Source organism: Acyrthosiphon pisum, chromosome A1, assembly GCF_005508785.2.
Source record: "Acyrthosiphon pisum isolate AL4f chromosome A1, pea_aphid_22Mar2018_4r6ur, whole genome shotgun sequence".
NCBI classification, from domain to species: Eukaryota; Metazoa; Arthropoda; class Insecta; order Hemiptera; family Aphididae; genus Acyrthosiphon; species Acyrthosiphon pisum.
The window spans coordinates 128,150,873-128,174,662 of NC_042494.1; the positions used below are offsets into that span (position 1 = coordinate 128,150,873).

Below are 23,790 nucleotides of genomic sequence, written 5' to 3' on the forward strand. Positions count from 1 at the left end.
CTATATTTTACTAACAACAATGTAAACATTTAAAATATTCATTGCAAAAAAAAACAACAAAAATAGCGTAGCTATAAATCTTTTGTCATCTTGTAAAGTAGGTATAAGGATAACTGAAATCCTATCCAGCCGTGATTCAATATATTATAGTGATCGGGATCAAATCACTGGCTTTTTGTTAAATGGACAATCTATGTCGTAAAAATATAAACGAAAGTTAATAACTTAGAAACGTGAAAACAACTACCAATTATAATTGATGGACAATTGTAGGTATTCTATTGATCATTCACAATTATAAGCGTCTATACATTTTAGATTCTGAGTGGAGCAATAAATGTTTTGATTTTACAATGCCAATGTGTGTTTTTTTTTATATGTTTAATTACATTTTTTTATTTGAGTGTCATAATCTTTCGGGGCAGTACAACTGCTTCGATTTTCTTTAACAGTATCTTGTTCAGCGGGAAAGAGAATCTAGTTGGTGCATTCGGGAGGTTAATATTTAAAATTCCCAATAGTTTCCAGAAATGCCTGGAAAAACAAAATTAAAATTAAGAAAAAACGAGAATTTTTATGCAAAATCTGTTTTTGATAAAATCGATTTTGGTTTTTGGTGTAACTCTAAAACAAATGACCGTAGATATATGACATTTTCATTGGTTATTTATATTCACATTTTCTATACGCAATAAAATTGTGTTTTTCGTATACAATATCATTAAATTCAAATTTAATACCATCCACTACAGTGACCCACTTATAACCTACTGTACAGCAGAGCGACATCCACTTACCCACTTTATTCCTTAAAATTTCCAAGAATATACAATGTGCGTTTTTTTGTAGGCAATTGTATCTTATCGTTCTCTAAATAAAATGTAGGTATTTATAAATCATATAGGATAATATAGTATATAGTATAATTATTTTATAGTTTAAGGACGTTAAATAGGAAACTGTGAGGAGGTCGGTTGACTATATAGAAATGCGCTTAGCGACAATAAAATTATCATAGCTAGGACTAATGTAATTATTATATATTTAAGTATTTAAATATGTTGATTTTACGTATGTTTAATAGAGAATGAGATAAACTACTGTAAATAAATATTTTATTTATTATATTTTATATTAAATCAATAAATAGTATTTGTATTAAAATAATCAGTTTTATGTTCAAAATTAGTTTAAAATCAATATTAATTTTACTTATCTTTGTATACTTTTATAGACCCTTTGAAATTGTTGATTAGTTTTTGTTTACAAGTGATTGAACCAATTCTACTGTTAAAAAAATCATATTACAAACAGAATATAAAACAGCAATACTCGCATTATAACTCATACTATGTTAACTGATAGGTACCAAATTGGCAGTTTATGTCTGTACAATTTAAATAGGTAGTCATCAAGAAGACTTCATTTTAAAATAACGTAATTGTTTACATTAAATCAAATTGTAATTTTCAAGAACAATAATCAATAATATTATATAATTGAAAATATTTATATAAAAAAATTCGATTTTTGTAAATATATGGTTTTAATATGGTTATTATTAGCTATATAATATTTTACTTAAAATATTGTTTTTATGATTTTTTCATAAAATACAACAAACAATTTTTTATGTAATGTTTATTATAAAAAAAAATAATTCTTTAAATTTAACTACCATCTGTTCTCCGATTATAACTATATAGTTAATATTTCGTTTCGGTTAGTTGATATTATTACGTTTATATTATTTAGGTCTATATAACAACTATACACGGACAACAATGTATATAGATAGGTGCCCACTATTTAAGAGTCTACACTCTACACTCATCAATACAAAGTTATTTACATTTTTTTTTATATTTTCTTTTTAAATTTGATAATATTATAACACATTCATAATTTTTTTGATAAATCATATTCCTTAAAACGTTTTATCCTTATAATTTTTTCAGTTTTTTTTAAAGACGACATACAATTTAATTTAATTTTGTATTCCAAAGCTGAATATATTTTTTAAATATTTTGACACGAGTACCTATAGTTGATTAGTTATAAGTTATAATTTATAAATGCACAGTACAGTAACTATTTAATAAAGGTTAAATGAGTGGAGTAGAATACAGTTATCCTGAAAAATGTTTTCTACTACTCCACTCATCAAAAACCTATAAAGTTATATGATATAACCAATTCAGAAATCGTTCGAAATTCGATTTTTATGCATCCAAGTAGGTACTCCGAAAATATATCCTGCTTGGGGTTAGGAACATTTAATTTAACACGAGTATATTGCCATTCAAAAACGTAAAAACTTAAAAATCATAACGATAATACAATGTGTAGGTAATTCGTATTAATATTGTACATGACAAAATTACTTTATGAATAAAGTTGTTTACGAACATAGGCGGTGATCGGGGAGGGAGGCTTATAGGGCTTAGCCCCATAATAATTCGTGAAGCCCCTCCTTTTTTAGTTGTGTGGGATCGAAGCCCCCCCCCCCCCTACTCACATTGATGTTAATAATGTTAACCTCACCTGCAATTTTAATGGATTTCCGCCCATGTTTACGAATGTGTAAAAAGTTTATAATTATAAACATATTCATTAATATTAAATGTTATAACTAAGATAAATAAACTTGAATAGCTTTTATTGTGAAGATTTTATAAATACGCGAATTCATTTTTGAGCTAAATTTATCAATTATAGTTATAAACAAATAAGAAAATTCCCACACAATTCCATTCTATGAACATTGTTTTACTTCCGGTAAATTTCACGTATTTGAAAATACTTATGTATAAAGTAAAAGAAATACTAATTTTCATTATTTTGCCGATAACTCATATTCAATATAAATTATAAATTAATTTAAATAAATTGTGATAAATAAAATATATTATGCCATGAAAGATTAGATTATTATTATAATATTGTATAACCTATATAACACCAATAAAATAATTACCTTCTATACTAATATGTTAAATTATTTTCTATGCATTGTTGGAATTTAGAAAGTAGTTCGAAAATATAATGTAACATAATATATTTTATCATAATATTAACGATAGTTATTAAAATAATAAAATTTGAATAAAGCTGTAGATATATATATATATTAGCGATTTTCCCCACAGGTTATCCACAATCTTTACTGAATAGGGAATAATTAATTGAATTCTTCTGTCGTTAAAATTTTTCTTAAAATTTTTCAATATTATCGGTTTGCTTTTTATTTTTAAAAGTATCCGTTTGCTCTGAATATAAGAACTTTTGTACATATTATTATATTATATTATTATGCACATGTTTTAAATTTGTCCTACATAATACATTTTATATTTCATAAGAAAATTCGACCGAGTCCACTGCACAATTCAAATGTACGTTGTGTGTATAAACAAACATTAAATTATATATATATATATATGTGGGTGTGTAATATATGTATATACATATTTTATGAAAACACAGCAATTCTTGTTCAATGCGATTTCTGTGCAATAAAAGTAAACAGAGAGGAAACTGAACTGGCGCCTTTCGGATGCATTCGAGACATCGCCGGGCATCTTCTAGAAATGCATGTGAAAAAGGGTGGTGGTCGTTAAAACACGCCCTTGCAACCGGACGCTGCAAGTGACCCAGATCTCATTGAAACCAAATGCATCAATTAATATTAAATAATTTAATGATGATTAGTTTTTGAATGGAACTATATTCCACCTTTATCCACGACCTATATAATTAAAGGCTATCAAACTATATAATATACATACCTATTATACTTTCTAATAATTTTTATTAAATTTTCTATTCAAATAAAACATGAACATTATAGATCAAATAATAACGAGACTGCTAAATTTTTAAATCATATTTTATAATACCGTTTTTTTTTTTTAGTGTAATCATTTGTTTTAGAATTATAATGTTTATTTCTAGCTTATTTCTAGAAAACATTATTCTCAGTATAAGCGGTTTCGAATTAAAAATTTGTCATAGGTATAATTTAAAGTTGTACACATTTACCAATTTACCATAATGTAAACATGTATATTGCATATATTATATACTATTTATACGTAGTATACACAAATAACGGTGATAATATTTATATACAATTTTATTTTTATATCGATAAATGAAAAACAATAATTGTTTTCTTAGTATTATGACTAAACTAATTATCATAGTTATTAGTCAACAATTATACAATTATTACAATTTGTACTGTTATTTTATTCACTAAAGCTCTTTTATTTTGCCTGCTGAAATTTGATCATTGGCGTTGATATGATTTTCGTATGGGGAACAATGATCGAAAAAATGGTGATAATAATTATTTTGTTCCTTAGAGTTACAAATGCCCAATAAACTATCAGATCTTTTGCAATGCTAATATAAAATTAAAAATTAAAAAAAAAATAAACACTGTATTTGACAAGATAAAACATATATCGGAGAGAATATTTTAAAGGGTAGCCTTTCTTGTATACGCCCCTCATTATTGTTTGAATCCTAACTAGGTATATCGTATCAGACCAATTTTCTTCATTTTTTCCCGTCTATATTATAAAACAATTTTCTCGATTTCACCTGTCTACATAATATACCTATTATACAATTGTAAAGCTAAAACGTACAAGTTAAAACTTAGGGAATTCGGCTGTAAACACCTGCTGCTCCTTCTGTAACGTTATTCCATTTCCTTTTAAAGCACTTTAAGATTAAAAGTCGGAAGGGGTGGGCAAACGCAGTTTCAATTTTTCTCCTTTCGTGCCACCAACATAACACGTATGCTATGTTGTTCTTAAATTTCGTATAGTTCACCATTTGTAATATGCCACCGCATGGCTTTTGTTTTGTTTTTGAGCTCGTTGCTGGGAAATACTGGCGGTATTACTGTTCGGGGTAAAATGAAAACAATTTCCACTACCACCACCGACGAGTGTTTTGTTTTCCTCGACGACTTCCAATCGTGTTCCAAAGCATTCACAATATGACGAAATAAAATGAAAAAACAATATTTTCCCGAATACAAAATAATAATATCCTGATAAAAAAAAAATAGAGAAAGTGAAACGAACTTCACTTTTTCCAGGAAAAAGCACCTCCCACAGTGAGCAATTTGTGTACGAAAATAACATTTTCATGCATGAACCAAATTGTCTTTTATAATATAACATGAAGCTTACTCCTATTTAAAATGTATTCCATTTAAATAGGTATTTTATTCTTACTTCATATACTCATATAATTGTTATAAAATAAGGTAAATATAATCAGGTTTATTACTGTTCAGTCCTTTTTTTAAATAATGCTTTTGGAAAATCAGATATTATAATGTATGAAAATTGCACCTGTTAATAAATATTTTATATTCGGAGTGGAATGAGAGATGTATTGGTTTTATAACAATTGTTCTTTACGGGTTTTTTTTTTTATTTTAAAGCTTCGCTCTACAATAGCACACTCGATAATTTGTGTCATTGGAAAATTAACACAAATTGTATTTCTAATTGGTTACTTTTCGAATTTCATTGTAATTTTAGAGCGTACCTACTTCAAATTAATTTGTAATTATAAAAATATTTTTCGACTAATATCGATCATTTAAATCAAGCTCGATTCAATATTGTTTTTCGGAGTACAATGATTTATTATTACAAAACAATTTTATTTTTATAATATTTGAAACAGTAATGCTACTTATAATCTTGAATTCATTGTGAATATTATTAATGAATGTTTTTTTGTAGACATAAAAAAGGCATTTAATTTTTTAATTTTTAGCTACAGTATTATTGAAAAATTGCAACTTATTGATAAATTAGCATTTAACTTTTAACATTAAGATAGTATAGTAATTTAATCCAAATAATTTGAGTGGTATCTGATCAAATCAGCGAAAGACATTTCAGTGAATGGACATTCGAGTACCTGCTAGAATGCTAGATGGTTAATATATAAGTATATAATTATTATCAATTCCCAAAAAATAAAATATTATTATTAATGAATACAATTTTAATTTTGCTTCCATACTGTACATTTTTTAATTTTTAACACAGTCTTAAATACGGATTGTTAAGTTGTATTTTTAACATTCAATAAATTATTAAATATGTACGAATATTTTATTCTTTATTTTTCTTACATCCCAACAATTAACAAGTTAAAGTAATACGAAACAGTTTTTTTTTATATGCATAATATTATATTTATTATGAATCATAATTTGTTTCAAAGTGTTTACTTTAAACATTAAATTTATAACCTTAACAACATTTTACTTAACTGTCTAACAATTATGAAAATAAAATAAAAGATTCTCTTTATACAGTCACTGTTCAAAGAAAAATTATTTTCTATTTGTATTTTACTAATAGCACCCTTCATAAAAGTGAAATGACGTATTTATGTTTTTTTTTTAACTTCCTGCTATGACCCGTTTCCATACCTTCTTTTTAAATGAATTCCATGACAGGAATCTACCGCGACACCTTTGCGTGTGATTTGGGCGGAATAAATTGGCACCTCGGGCCCCAAATTAGCATAGCCCGCCTTCAATGTTTGTTTGTGTTATTGGAAACCCCCGGTATTTTTCGTACAAACAAGCCGTTTATATTTATGATTAGGCGTATGTTTTTTGTTTGTAATTTAAAATCATTTATTATTATTATGATAATCCCGAAAAGGGGTAACGAAAAAAAAACTGTCTGTAAAAAAAAAGTCTCTCGAAGAGACTTAATGTGTTTAGGAAAATGAAATAAAATTGAGAGGGGATCTGTGAGCGACGGATAGAGTGGGAAAAAAACTGAAGAGTTTTTCTTACACGCCCTCAGAAAAAAAAAAGATAAAATAACAAGGCGGATGTGTTGGTCCCAAAGGGTGAATATTATACGAGTCAAACGATATTAAAATTTAAAGCTCTTTTTTACCGTCACAAATCTAAAAAATACATGATCATACTTATAAATGTGAGCTCTTGTATTTTTATTATTATTTTACTTTTCACGGGCTCTTGCGGTTGGGTTTATACCACCTACTTAAGCTTGTTAACAATAGTTGAATACATGTATTATATGCATGTAATAAATTTTCGCCAATCCTCTAGCTCGTAAACCAATGAGTGACGGTACTTGGCCGACATTTAGAAGGCGATATTCTTTTCAAAAATTCTTATTATATTATTATACACTTTTTGTTTAATATTCTACTTATTTTGATTATCTTTATTTTAACTGCTGAACTGCGTGTATACTAAATTTCTTTTTATTTAAATTAATATCGAAAGATTACTGGGGCTCACTGAGAAAAACTCGTGTGGAGACCCAGGGATATACAGGGATACATAATATAGTAGTTAATTTCTTCAAAAGCTTTTTTATTTTATTCAAATTATTAGTGTAAGTATTTCAAAGTAATTGTTTATTATATTTTTATCCGAAACCGTTAGTACAAGATTGTATTAAATAATTTATTGAAAAAAAATATGTACCAGCAGTAGACATTTTTTAATAACATTTTAAATGATAACTTTATGTAATTGAAGGCATATTATAGTCAAATATAAGTTAACTAGCTTTATTTTTACCATGTCAATAATGATTGTGATTTTTTTATCGCATAAAGTAATGACATACTTAATGCGAATTCGATACAAACTATTCTTAGAATTGACAAAATCATTATAATTAGTGAAAACTATATTATATACATTAAAGTGTTAAGTTATGTAAAATGCAGGTCATTAGGTTTTAATTGGTTGTCAGACATAACCATATTAATTATACATTTATATTATACATTTTCAAGGTATATGCTACTTTGTCCACTATTAGGCCGCTAAAAAGTATTTAATAATAAACTTGTTCTTTTCGAAATATTATTAGGTACCTACACATATGGTTTTTTTTTTGTAGTTATTGGTCATTTATTTGTAATCTTTAGACAGATGTGAAAACAGGCAGTAAATTATTTAATACATAATGCATGAAACATTGTCAATTAAATATGAAAATCATATTTTGGATTTATGGCAAATGTAGTATGATATTACAATGAAACTTTGTATAATTTTAGGCAGGAATATCAGTGGTTGTCAGCTCATCATTGTTTGCTCTCTCTCCGATCCACGCCTGACATAGCAAATTTGTATTCAGCAGAACCAATCTTATGTTGTTCGCTTTAATATTATTAGAGCAAATTGACCAAATATCAGTATTGAAGCTAAGAACATTATCTGTGTACAGCGTTGATAAATTTAATTTTTCTGCCATTCATGAACATATTTTAAGTGTATTTAAATATTTTAGATATAGGTACCTACTCAGAACTTGCATACAAATTGAAATTTTGTAAAAAATCCAACTTATAAACTCAGATAATGATCTCAACTTAAAGTTTGATGGTAAGTCGATTCAGTCTAATATTACAGCTAATAACACAAATTGGTTCGCACGTACATTATTGCCATGTTGCACGTGGGCCAGATAGAGAAAAAATAATTGTGCGCCTAGTGATCGACACATTTATTCCATTTCCACATTAAAATACATATTATCTATTTGGGAGCAATTAGCATATAATATATAGCCTAAGCTTATAGATTATAGCCTCGAATTTTTAAAAACGTTAGATATTACTGCAAAATTAAAACTATAGTAAAAATATCAACCAAATATCATTTACAGCTATCTATTATTATAACAAAGTATACCCACAAAGTGATAATTTAAACAAATGTCTATTCTAACTATCAATTATTTTTTGATGGATCAATTGTTCCGTGTGGAGTCAGTTTGTGCACTTCGTAGTTTTTATAATCGTTCGTGTTCACTGCACAATATAATATAAGATAATAATAATCTAAAAGGGATCTTCAACCGTTATGATGCGGATAATTTTCAAAGGGCGTTATTAAGTAGGTATTTTATATAATATTATAGTGATTTAATATGCATTAAACTTTAAGTTGTTAGATTTAACATTTTTCGATTCTAGAAGTAGGTAAGTAATACAACCGTTTTTTTTTTTTACAAAATAATCTTATGACCACTTCAATTAGGAACGTGCTCGTTACCACCTCTTCCACCCTTATCACGACGTCCTGCTTATCGCCCGTCATCGTCAACGACTAAAGCGGTAAAACGGTTTGGCATCGGTTCATTGCGTGCTCGACTTTCCGCGCTCTTTTGTGTCTACCCTGACCCTCAGTTGTGTTTGTTTTTTTCGTATCTGTTTTCTGTATATCTCGTTTAATATTCATAGTCAAATTATTATTGCATACACATATATATAATATTATATATATATCTCACACACACGCACGCGTGCAGAGATAGTAGGATGCACAACCCGAAAAAGAAGAAAATACACCCCTGACAAAAAAAAAAAAAAAAAACAAAAAAAATGGGATAAAAATAAAATAAAAAGGAAACGAGAAAAAAGAACAGAAAGAACGCGTCCTCGGAAAAAAGGGAAAATACAATAAGTGTACAAGGGCGAAAAAAATATATATAATAAAAAGTTGAGGGGGGACGATGGGGTGTGCGTGCGAGGGTGGGTTGATGGCGGGTAGACGTTATGTACCCCTTCCACTGCGTCCTAAACTCGTACGATGTTTCCATTTTCCTTTGCCTTCCCCTCGCCGCGACCCACCTTTATTCAATACTCCCTCTCTCTCACTCTGTCTCTCACACCCTCTCTCTCAATCCCTCTCGCTCTCTCTGTTTCCCTCTTTTTCACTAACTCCGCCGTCTCGCGCTCGCTCTCATATTGCACCTCCCCGACGTCGTCGCGACGATGCCCACCCCTGTTCCTTTTCTTCGTCCCGAGGTTTTTTTTTCTTTTTGTCTTGCATGTATCTCATGTGTGTGTGTGTGCGCTCGCCGCGGACGATTTTTTTCCCCTTCTCAGTTTTCCGGCATCGTTCGTTCTGTACGGTTTTCCCGAGCGCGAGACATTTTCCACACACATAAAAAACTCAACACACACAAAACGATACGAACAATATTTCACATAATACACGAACAATCGTGGTGAACGGACACGTACCGCTCGTGTACTCGCCGATACGTCATTGAAGCGCGCGAGCCACCGCCGTCACATCAGTACATATTAATATTGTTTCCGTTTTCGCCACGCCGCCAGCCACTGCTATGACGACACGGCAGCGAAACGAGCAGCGGCCGGATGACGACGACGACGATGACGGCGGCGGCGACGGTGACGATGACGATGCGGTTTCGCGGTCGCCGCCGCCACCACCGCCACCACCGCCACCACCGCTATCACCAGAACCGCCACCACCGCCGCTGCCACCACCGTTGCTGCCGCCGCCACCACCGCCGGCGCCGCGATCTCCGTCGTCACCGGCTCCACCGTCCCCGCCACCGACTGTACGACCGACACCGGAAGACTTGGCGGTCGGAGGGTCTGTCGCATCCGCAGCCGTGGCCGCTGCGGCTGCCAAGTTGCGGCCGGCCGAGTCGCTGATGCTGAGCCCGTCGCTGTACTACAAACGTCTGTTGGCCGCAAACGTGGCCGCCACTTTCGGCAAAGCCGTCAAGGCGCACCACCAACAGCAGCAGCACCACCAACAGCTGCAGCAGCAACAGTTACAATTGCACCCCCACGTTCACCACGGTGTCGGTGGCCATCACCACGTCACCGCGCTACACAACGCACACGGATTGCATTTGCAGGCGGCCGCGGGTCACCATCACCAACATCAACTCGTGGGCCATCTCCAGCCGCAGCAGCAGCAGCAACCGTCAGCCGCAACCGCATCCGCTGGTGATAGATCCGCTGGCGCCTGCACGTCCGGCGATGACGACGAAGACGACGGCGATGACGACGACGACGACGATGACGACGATGATTGCGACGACGAGGACGACGACGCGGACAGCGGCGGACACCATCACAAAATCGGCGGCGTGGAGGTGAAGAGCGCGCGCGACGTGTTTCCCGACAGGACATGTGGGTGGGTGGTTGGGTGGGTGACGGGTGTTCGGTCGTAATTACTGCGCCGCACGAGGCAGGGTGGTGTGCGGTGGCGGCCGTTTTTGGCGCGATTCTCAAACCACCACCGCCGCCGCCGACGCCACAGACGGCGCGCACGTGTTATTTAACTTTTCATTACCAACGGCGCCGCCGCCACCACCGCCGACGTTAGGGCGAAACGCTGCACCTTATACCGCCGAGACCGCCGAGCGTGTAATCATTACACAGTAATCTCCATCATCCCCTATTATGTCTCACCGCACCCTCTCTCGCCACTAATAAATACTTAATAAAAACACCACTGAACTACATAACGTTATCGTCGTTTGTATAAGTCGCGGCGGTACCTCCTCTCGCCCTTACTTTCGCCGACCGCCATCGCAGCTTTTTCTTTCCTGTTATATACATTATTATATACTATATAGGTAAGTGCTATATATGTACCGACGAATTCCACAAGTGACAAGTATCTGCATATTATCTTTTATATTATTGTAAAAGATAACTGCAGCGGAGTTATCGCGTCCCGAATATAATATAGTGTCCTAACACACACACACACACACCTATTGGTTCAAGAATTGATGTTTTTGATTGATTATTTTTTTCGACACGTCAACTTCAACTTTTAAGTCATAACAATAATAATAATATAAGTTAGTCTTAGAAAATATCGAATAAACATAACAGCAATATTATCACAGTAAACACTGAACTCGTAATAATTATAGTGTACCTCTAGTAATAATATTGTTTTATATTATGCTTTCGATCATTTTCAAAAGTTAAAAAATGCATTTGTTATGGAACAAAGTATAATGACGTTACATAAAAACGTATTAATGGTATACACATGCCGACCCAGACTAATCAGTAAAAAGCATATTAAATTGTGTACAATAAATTAAAAAATGAATTTATAATGTTTTATCAACACTTTGATGTTTTATCTACCTAGTGTCTGCCCATAGAATGAACAGCCACGGCCCACTGGCTTTTAGCCTTGTAATTCGTCTGATTTCCCATCTCTAGAGAGGACTAGAAGCAGGATTCGCGCAGAATATTGCAGTTAGCTATCGTGTTAAAGCGCTTTGTTCTATTTGTGTTAAAATTCGTAAGACGCCTTCGGGATTAAGTTCTGATAAATAATAATCATCGAAAAGAGTATTTCGAATAGGTGCCTATAACTTTATATATATTATTTGTACAGGCTGCAATCGGAGTGTAAAAAAATGAAAAAAAGGGCGCTTTGCATGACATCGTCGGACTTTTACCCTCAGCTGCGATAATATAGGTGTCATATTGTGTATTATACGGTATTTAAACGTTAGGTATCATATTTTTTTTTCTAATTGTCATTTTTGTTCACCCACCGAGAGAAAAATAAATTAAATATCCAATCGCCGACAGGGGACGCGTGTTGCTTCTAATAATGTAAAAAAATTACGGTTTTTTTTCCTGGAATCATTTTCAAGTCACGGATTACATGTTTTTTTTCGACGACTGGCGATATGTCACCTTTCTAAACCGCAAAACTCGTTCCCGATCGATACGCGTACATCATATAGACATATATTATACATACAAACTATGCTGCGTACGTTACGCAGTATGTGCATGGTTAGGTTTTCAGTTGTTTTCAGCGCAAGTGGGAAAAATATTTTTTTGTTTTTCATAGTGGTTACGAAAAACGATATTACTATTCACCGAACATAACGTTACAATGCGTCAGGTTATTCGATTACTTCGATCACGCATAATATATAATGCCTACCTATCTAATATTATTTCAATAAATTGTTAGGCGTATACACTTTTGAATTTAAAAACGGCGGTCACTTGAGTACCACTCTGCTGTAGATATTAGGTGTAGCGTGGGTCACTGCAACGAATGTGTTAAATTTAAATTAAATTAAATTATAATATTATTATATCACTGTACAAGAAAAACAATTTTCATGCGAAAACGGTCAGTCTATATTCCTAAATATAGTAGGAAGTAAAAGTAATTAATTTTACTAATAGTAATACATTAGGTTGAAATAATTTTTACCGTAAACATTGAGTTTGAATTGTCATTGTGTCTATAAAATACAATAATCTACGTTAAATGTTTCTTCGAAAAATATTTTTAAATTACAAAAAAAGTTAAATTAAATTTCAATCCTAAGCTATGAAAATTGACCATTTTATACATTTTTAGCTAAAAAATAGTTGTGCAAATTATAACGAATTTGATGAATCTTGTTAAAATTTAAACTTCAAATGCTAATAAAAAAAATGATGGCAATGTATCTTTAATACTTTGAAATTGCTATAATAACAACTTATGATATACCTTGTATTAAATTGTCAAGCTTTGTTCCCCAACAAAAATTTTTTATCAACATTTGTAAAAAAAAATAAAAATTTCAAAATAAAAATTCTAAAAAAAGAGTCAAAATATTTCAGAAATTATATCTTAATATAATATGTAAAATTATAAAATAAACATATTTTGGTGAAAGTTTTAAATATCTATTGTTATTGGTTTTTTAATTATCAAAAATCAATTAAGGAGAAACGTAGGTACTTCATACGCTCATAAAAAATTAATATGAGTTTTCGATAAACTCATAAATTTTGAGCGGAGCGATGAATGTATTGATTTTACAATGTATTGTGTTTTTACTATAATTTTTTTTTTTGTGTCTTTATGTATGTCTATGTATGTCATCTAAGTATGTTTCTATGTATGTCTTTGTGTGTCTATACTTATCGTGTGGTTGAAATAATGCTTGGATTTTTAACTTCAGTATTATTATTATATAAATCGTATACAAATTTAAGAATATCGAACTCAGATGATTTGTTGTAATTTAAAAATATTATTCGTGGGTGGTTGAAACTTTAACGTATATTATTATATTGTACCTATACACACACAATGCAATTTTAAAATGCAATTAATTCAACCTATAGCATCACTAAACTAGTAAATATTTATTAATATAGGCTGACAGACTATCTTCGCCCAGAGTCGTTTTTTGTTGAGGTTTTATAATAATTTTATATCAATGAATTAAAATTTAACCCATCCAATACAGTGATCCCTCTAGACACCTACTGTAGTACAAATATTATAATAATAAAGAAACTTACGTGGAACCTTGTATTACATTTTCAAGGCTTTTGACTACGCGAACGAACATTTTTTTATCGACATTTAAAGAAGAAAAAACTATAAAAAAAAAACGAAAATTTCAATTATCAAATGTCTATAAAAAATATAAATAGTCCAAATAGCGTCAAAATATTTTGAAAATTTTATTATGTACAGAAAATGCTAATATAAATATTCGGTGAAAAATTCAAACATCTACGGTTATTCGTCTTTTAGTTATAATACATAAAAAATACATATCGTAAAACCAATACTTTCATCGTTCCACTCAGATTACTAAGAATCTAAAATAACTTAAGTTTATTATTCTAATAACTGACAAGTTTATTATTTTATGTATTATCAAATAAAAAAAATAATTAACATTTTTCAGTAAGAGATTTTACGTCAATCTATTTGATTTTTTTATGGTATTTATTAAAGCAACCTAAAAAAGGAATACAAAATAATCGTGACATCATTTACATAATAGTGATGCGTAGTATTCCAAAATTATAAGACCGCAAAAAATATATAATTGTGCAACTATGCACTAATTAACTAATAGAATTTTGAAAATGTAATCAGTAACAATAATTAATAATAAACAATATAACAAATATTATTACTATAGTTACTTGTATTTAAGTATACAAACAGTATTATCCATTTAAAATTATTTAGGCATTATTCTAAACTGTTTATTTATATTTTGACTGGTTTTAATCGAATCTAATATTGAATGCTAAAAAAAATATTAATAAAACTATGATTTGATTTTAGCGTAATTTTTTCCTCAAATTTCATTTCATTGCAAACTAAAAGCTCCATAAAGAAATATATTTTGATCATTAGACAGTTTTTGGGACGTTTGTTATAAATATTTATTTAATTTTTATCACTTCATTAACAACATAAAATATCTAAAACTTTTGTTAAAAATTCATTAAACAAAAAGCTTCGAATAAAATATTTATATATTGTTTTTAAATGTATGCGGGATGCTGGAAATTTGTATATACCTACTCATAAACATCTCTAACGTCTCGCAGTTTAATATACTTATATAAAAAATATGTAGACAATTATTATGTTATTTTGTTCTTAATCTATATTTTATTAGCATATATAACTGTATAATATTTATTATTTATCTTTAAACTCCAATTATTGTATAACGTAATGCCTGAAAGATGTGCTGTGTCACTATAAGCCACCTGTTAGAAAGACAGTCAGCTTTTGATTTTTTTTTTTAATAAAAGTTGTTTTCTCTCACTCTCTCTCTCTCTCTCTCGTTTATAAAACACTAAGCTCCATTTACTGGTTACAGCTTTAATGGTTAACATTTGATTTTTATAGTTGAAAAAAAAAATATGGTGCTGGTATCGAAGTATGATAAACTTTGGAATGGTTATATTTACTTATATTTACTACAGATTTAATAAAACACTTCAAATTAAATAAAAAAAACCTATTAAAAACACAAATAGTTTTTAAAATTCAATGATTTGACATTGCATCAAAGATCTAAATATTTTCCATCCCCAACTGCAGGGTACTAAATTCCTCCATTATAATGATATAGTTCTAATATACTCGAAACCGTATTACGGAGGTAGGTACCAGCTAACAAATTTCGTGATTTTATTACTGCATCTTAGTTCTTTCACGAAACGACACGTGAGAATTTTAAACATTCATATTCTACTCCACACGTGTAATAAGTAAATTTTTGTCAGCCCTTTTTTCCCCTAATTTCACCAGACAATGTTTCGTTTGGCCTCGTTTCTCTTTCAACGACTTCTCATTGTTCTCGTTCGGCAAACAATAATTAGTCCGTATATTATACTGTTTATTCATTATAATAGTAATATTTATCATACGAGTTCCATAAGGTTGAACAGAGTTCTAATGCCAAACAATACAATGTGTTTCTGGTACAATGTCGTTTATTGATTCCGAAAGTCGGTTGGAAAAAAAAATGTTTTAAATAAAAATTAACCGTGAAACTGGTTGATATGTGTGTGTGCTCCGCGTGCCCAAAGACTGATATATACGACGTGTGTATTATGATATTTATGTGCACTGCGCACGACGTATATAGTTTTCATTTCCAAGGCCGATAATAACGTATTAATCGTGAAAAAAAAATTGTAAGAAGGGCACACGAGCGTCTGTACTCGTGTGGATTGCCGTTTGTTCGCGTAATCGCGAGTGGCTTTTTTTTTGACGGGATCACCACATCATGTGAATGATATAACTGAGTATTAAATAACATTTTTAAGACAGTCGGCTCTTTATTTACATATTTCACTTCCAGAAAGTCATCGACCTGCGTGTGTACACAAAATCGTATTCAAAATAATATATTATTGTGTCTTTCGTGTATAATTTTCTGTCGCGTATGAAAATTCTTTCATTGTGTGACATCTATTCAGAAATAATTCATTAGACTGACATATTTTTATCGAAATATCCAGTCAAAAATCTAATCGAAATAAGAAACACAATAAATATAACAATAATAATATATACAGTATATAATATATATTGTACTATACGCGCATTATATTGTCTATATTATGTTGATTTTAATTTACCATTATTCATTAATGTATAACTTATAAGTAACAATGAAACACATTTAAACAATCGTGGACTATTTATAAAACAATCACAAGATAATATTATTTATTTACGTAATAGATTATATTATATACGATATTATACGTAATAGCTGAGAACCCGCTACAACTATTGGTTACATTTTCGATCGTATTTGTTTTCATTGTATTTTATATTGACACACTGTGATAAACAAAATAAAACACAGTACAGATAGGTACCATCCATATTGTATTTTATATTAATACTAGCTGATCCCGTGCACTTCGTTACCCGTTAAATGTACAAACTGTATATAACTCAAACTTTGTTCAATGCGTTATTTAATATTCGGTGTGTGTGATATTCTAGATTTATCTTAACTTTTCTGTTGTCCAGGATAAAAATCCTGATTCACAGCAGTACATTTTCAGGTAGGCAATCTACCTGCGGTAGATCGCGGACACCGTGCTGTTTGTACGTAAGTGTATGATTTAAATCTAAAATATCAAAGTTATACCAAGTTTGTCGTTTTACTTAATCCCACCTACGATGGATTAATATAATCAATTAATACGAAAACCTAACCTAACCGTCCTAAAATCCGATGAGTAAAAAAACCTATCCACAAATATTCATTTATATATATTATATATATATACCAATAGAAACCAATATATTATAATAGGTACACTATTATTTTTTTAATAATAATATTATTTTTTTTTATATACATATATAACCAATAGCAACCATTTATAAACAAATATTTCTACCGTAAATGATCAAAATTCCCGTTTGAGCATTTCTATTATTTTTTTCTGGACAACCCTTATCACTTAGGGGTATGAAAAATAGATGTTAGCCGATTCTCATACCTACCGAATATGCATAAAAAATTTCATAAAAATCGGTCAAGCCGTTTCGGAGGAGTATCGAGACTAACACTGTGACACGAGAATTTTATATATAAGATAGTTTTTATATCCTTTTAACACTATCGTTCTGATATTGAAATATTAAATTACCTTTATGAAATCTACAACATTATTTTAATTGTACGATAGTAGTAAATCGAATCTGTACCTATACATAGTACTATTATAGTACCTACCTGCACGATAAAATTTAACGTAGGTATCACCAATATTATTGCTAAGTTACACTAAATTACACACCAAGTTATACGTATTTACTAATATTCTTATAGCCTATTATTATTTATTTGGTTGTTAAAGTTTAGTTAGTAATCAAGATGAAATGGATGTTCATTATGGATGTTTAATCAACACATATATATTACTTAGTGGCTTGGCGTGGCGCATTGGCTGCTACCAGTCGCGGAATGGCCACCGCTGCTAGCTCCCGGATGGGTGACCACCCAGGTTCATAGTAGTTAAAAACCTTGGCACACATAGGTACACGTGTTTACTACCTACCGTAACAACCGTAACAATTGTAAAAACAACCTACCATACCCCAACCTTACCTCTACCACAGTTCATAACCCCTACAACAGCTAATGGCCTTAGTCGCCGGGCTTAAGTTCAATAAAAAAAAAAAGATATTATTTAAAAACAATTTTGAACTGATAATTTTATTGAAATGTTTCTTTTTTTTCATTAATATCGTACTTACATGAAATACGCTTGTACAATCGTACCTATGACTGATTATACAACATAATACATTATTATAATATCCTTGAGAGTGTATCCCAACTGAACCGTATAAGTATATATAATATATAGGTATTATACTGACGTCATAGATCATACATTTATATTAATAAAATTATGGAAAATTATATACACTTCAGAGATATATAATATAATATTATATTCTATATCTGTTATGAGTGCCAACTAAATTACTATCTCCATTCAAAGGAATCGGTACAGTGTTATTAGATGATAAGATGAAAACGTTTGTCCGGCCCTTTAGAAGTTTCGTGTTATACGGAAACGACCAAAAGTCATAACTTACAAACTAGGTCAAAGTCCTTAACGTTAAACCCGTTTTATTTGAAACTTTTGTAAGAAATGCCATGTGTCGCTTTTTATTAAGAAAAATACAAACGTTCCGCCAATATGTTCGGATTAAATTTTAAAATTGTATTGTAGGTATTTAGGTTATTATAATAATATATAGTAATTGTATAGTATATAGTATAGGTAATAATAAATACAAACTATATAAAATTGTTGACGAATCAATGGCACGATCAAAGCTTTTTGAGGAAATGAATAAATTATTTTGCTATATTATATACAGACTGCAGCTTAAAATGTAAGGGCGTTTCAATACAATTTGACGGTCATTTTTTTTTTTATATTTTTTTTATATTCTGTACTTACACTTTTTTTTAATATATGTATTAAATGCAGGACCCGTATAATATGACGAGATAACAACGTAAAATAATTTTTTTATATAATCAACTTTCATACCTTTCCTCCTTTGACATATTAATATTGCGGTAATTATTATATAAATTAATATGGCGTTTTTTAATTTACATAATGATTTTTTAGAAATTAAAATTCCACAAAATGCAGTTAATTTTAAACGAGTAATAATATACTATCAAAGTTATTGTCTTAAGTATTTAACAGTATAGTATTTACTATACAATTCAAAACCTAGTCAGATAATATATTATTTAGGTATATACATGAACATATAAATTTGCTTAGAAAGTAAAATTATTTTACAAACGATGCTAACTCGACGTTTCAGCATCTACACGTGTTTAACAACATATATATAGGCTATTTTTTTCCAAACATAAGCTTATATTATATTTTAACGAGACATATGCGCGTGTCCATTTGACATGAGAAATAAATATTCAATAATAATGTCGTGTCAAGTAATCGACGAATTCCTTAAATGAAAACGAATACAATTTTAAGAACATTAGAGTCTAATTGTTCCGATTGCTGAAACATGAAACTATAATAAATGTGTGTATATATATAATATATATGTTATAACTAGTAAATATGAGATCAAAGCATTTATATTATTAAGTATTTAACACATACTAAGCCTTCGTGGTATTATAGGAGATTCATTATAGGTTTTATAACATATATTGTGGCCATAGTGTTATTTGAAAAATGATAATAATTGAAAGTTGAAATAGTAAATTACGATGTTGTTTGAACACACTGTCTCTACGTGTTTAAAATTAAATAATATATAAATACAAAGTTGTAAAATATACATAGCGTTTATTACGTTAACGTATTTATTGGCATCATTATACAAATTATTTCGATTAATATAATATAATATATTTCATAACTAAGTGGAACTCCGTATTTACCTAAGTACTATTAAGTCTTAAAGAATATTCATAATTAATAAAGCTACACATTTAGGACTTCACTATTTACTCAGGTTACGCAGTCATTGAATATAATATACTTTAATTTAATTGGTAATATAATTAGTCGGCCGAGGGCGTAACTATATACTATAAGATATTTATATTTTTTTTTTTAAATTAATTTTTAATATTAATTGAAATTAGACATACTACGATTAGAATTTTATGAAAATATATACTATTACATAAATTAATTTTTTGGAATTGTTGATTTTACTATACATAGGTATAACATGATTGGTAAATGGTAATGATGTACCCATGCAAAAAAAAATATTTTTTACTTTGATAAAAAAAATTGTATTAGTCATACTCTATGATTTTGGTTTATAAAAATTATGTATTTACTGGGGTTCTTCAAATTCCCTACCCGTCCTACGGGACGCAGTCGTGGGTATAATATGCGACATAGGAAAAAAAACGTCACTTTGGGCCGCAATCGGGCGACACCCTATTAACAATTGACAACAATATAACTAGTAACTACCTATATGTATATAGTTTACTCGCGGCTATCCGTGGATGTCGCCTGATCGCTAGATAAACCATGTACATTGGCGATTAGTAGTTATTATTTATTATAAATTGTTGATGTAGGAATAAATTATGAACGAAAAATGAATAGGCCGAGTACTAGAGCGTTTCGCACATCTATTAAATCCGTTACAGCATGGCATTATGGTGGATCGTAGATGTAAGAAATGGGCGACGTTTTTAATTTGAAATAATATTATACGTTCCTAGATACCTACATATCGAAAATGAAAAACGTTAACGTTGTAACGCGCGATTTATACAGTAAAATAGGGAGGAATTGTATGCGCGCCGGAGCAAACATAACTCGTCTGCGTTATTGCATAAATATTTTTTTTTTGTAAATTTTTTCTCGGCGTGTACGGCGACAAAGGATATCGCAGGAAAAATATAACCTTGCGATATTAGAAATTTAATAGCGAGGCGTTTGTATGCGATTTAAAGGACCTACCTGCGCACTTGCTTACAAGCACACACACACACACACACACACACACGCACGAGGGAGAAAATAATAATAATAATAATAATATGTAAAGAATTCGCACGTGTTTCGGAAATGAATTTTCCGCCAACGGGTGGAAAATATTTTATTGGCTTTGAGCTTTATTCACTCCGTCGCGATTTCGTGGTTTATAATAGTTCCTACAAAGTATCCGTACGATCTCTGACAACGGTCCCCATTATATAAGCAATATTATTATTGTTGCTGCTATATTATTATAATATTACGTGTTCTTGATGGGTTTTTTTCGTTTTCTGTTTTGTTTCCGACAGAAGGCGGCTTTCCTGTGGCCGTCGCCGGAGCAACAGGCACAGCAGCAGCAGCAACAACAGCAGCAGCAGCAACAGCAACAGCAGCAGCAACAGCAGCAACACCAACAACAGCAACAGCAGCAGCAGCAGCAGCAACAACAGCAGCAGAATAACCTTGCCGCGGCCGTTGGTCAGACCTTGGGCCCCGGCGCCGGTAGCCTGAACAATAACAATAACAATAGCAGCAACAACAACAACAACAACAACAACAACAGCAGCAGCCACCTGAACGGCAACAAGTGTGGCGTCGGCGGTGCCGGGTCGGTCGTCCACCCGCAACACCTACAGCAGCAAGGTGGCGCGGCCACCGGGGCGGGCGGCACCGGACTGGTGCACTGGATGTCCATGATGGCCGAGCACATGAACAACGCCGCGGCCACACATCACCACCACCATCACCCGCATCACCATCATCACCCGGCCGATCCGGCCAACGCCATGCACTATATGTGGAACACGCCGGCCGTCGACGTGGTGAGTAACAACATTTAAGCATGATAATAAATTATAATATTATATACATTATTATTAGTTGCGTAGTAAAAGGATCTACCTACTTGTATACAGAAATGGTTGGCATTAACTATAGTAAAAAAGTCAATTTTTTAAAACTTTTTAACCCAACTGGGGTTGTATATATACCTAGTTCGTTTTCTAATAAGTTTAATATTTACTTAACGGTATTGTTATGCTGGATCGGGTTACAGTATACGAAGTAGAATTCGATGGGGTGAAGAGGCTATGAATGTTTAACAGATTATTTAATTTTATAAATGTTAAAGTTGCACGATCACCACTTAGTACCGGAGTAATTTGAAGAAAAAAATATATTACATTTTTATTACTAGCGATATATTTTTCCGTGTCAAGTTTAAACTTTCACAGTTAAATATACAATATAAATTGTTCGTCAACTATTAAGATTAACTTACAAAACTCAAAAATCCTACTAGATTTACGATACTGTATCGTAAATACTGGACTAACCGCGTAATGTAATATTTATACCATATAAATCGTCATCGGTGTGTTTATTATGCGAATTACACTTAACTACTTAAGTCGACTTATATGTTAACTATTGGCTATTAGTATTGTTCAAGTCAACCACACGCGATTCGTTTTATAACAATCTCACGTGGATCGGCGTGGGACTTGAGGGTAAGCGCCCATCGTGCATATTACCCCCAACGCGTGTAATAGTCAGCTCACCCATAATCAGCTTTCAATATAATATGATAATGATAATCGTTAATTTGTTGATATTGATAATAATAATATTACATTTGTCAATAATCTTTTGACCGATAATTCGTTGACTGAAAAAAAAAAACATATTGGTAAGTTAAAATCGGAAACTTACGCATAATCAACTCCCTTCCCCGCAGGGGTTTTATGACGTTTGAAAATCGTGTATCATCTGACCCACAAGCCCACACGAAAATATAATCCCAAGTCCATCTGACACAGAGCTATACCTATATATATATAAATAACTAACCGATTTATTCGTGCGGTAGCCCCAAGAATCGTGAGAACCGTATTACCGCCGCGACTATCTTTCCAAAATTAAGAAACCACTGACGCCAATATAATAACACGAATCAAAAACTATAATATAATATTATTGTGATATTATAAAATATACACACCGTCGTAATAGTGGCGACTCATTGTATTAAAATATGGTGAGTCGGTAACTATTGCGTTGTTTATACGATTCGTATATACGCATTATCGTATCGTATTCGTATCGCGTTATTTATTATTATTATTTTTTGTTCCCAAAGATTATTAAACCGTGAACAGAAATATAATCATACATAACTAATTTTTGACTGAAATTAATCGAATCGGTATTTATTTTTTATTTTTTTTTTTTGTGCACCAGCCTTTATATACCTATATTGTAATATTATGATTGTCGACTGATTTAAAACATCTGTATAGTAAAACGAATTATTATCGTTATATTATGTGATAATAAATTATAAACCACTGTAAGAACGAAATCAATATATTATTATTATTTTTATTATTTTATTTAGTACCTAATTCAAAATCAATTTTGATATTTTATACTATAGTCATAAAAATCGATTTTAAATACAACAGAGTGCTTGTATAATGCGTTATCCACTATGATGTTATATTTCGTTGCATACATTTTGTTTGCACCGATTCTTTGAAGTTATGTCAGAAAATTATAATAAATACGTTTAAAGTACATACAGCCTATATATACTATAAATTATAACAAGGACTTAAACTTTGTTCT

General features: G+C 31.2%; 1 protein-coding gene across 7 annotated transcripts in view; it reads left to right on the forward strand.

Moving 5' to 3' along the window:
• LOC100165100 (zinc finger protein rotund) overlaps positions 1–23,790 on the forward strand; it is a 158,318-nt gene that overhangs the window by 30,578 nt on the left and 103,950 nt on the right. For 2 of the 7 annotated variants that reach the window (XM_016808346.2, XM_008189716.3), the window contains exons 1-2: positions 9,917–10,961; positions 21,474–21,986. In XM_016808346.2, coding sequence (XP_016663835.1) covers positions 10,176–10,961; positions 21,474–21,986 — 1,299 coding nt within the window. In that variant the 5' untranslated portion in view covers positions 9,917–10,175. Of the gene's footprint in view, positions 1–9,916; positions 10,962–21,473; positions 21,987–23,790 lie in introns of those variants that run through there. The other 5 variants (XM_016808350.2, XM_016808351.2, XM_029488289.1 and 2 more) reach the window with 3 other exon arrangements.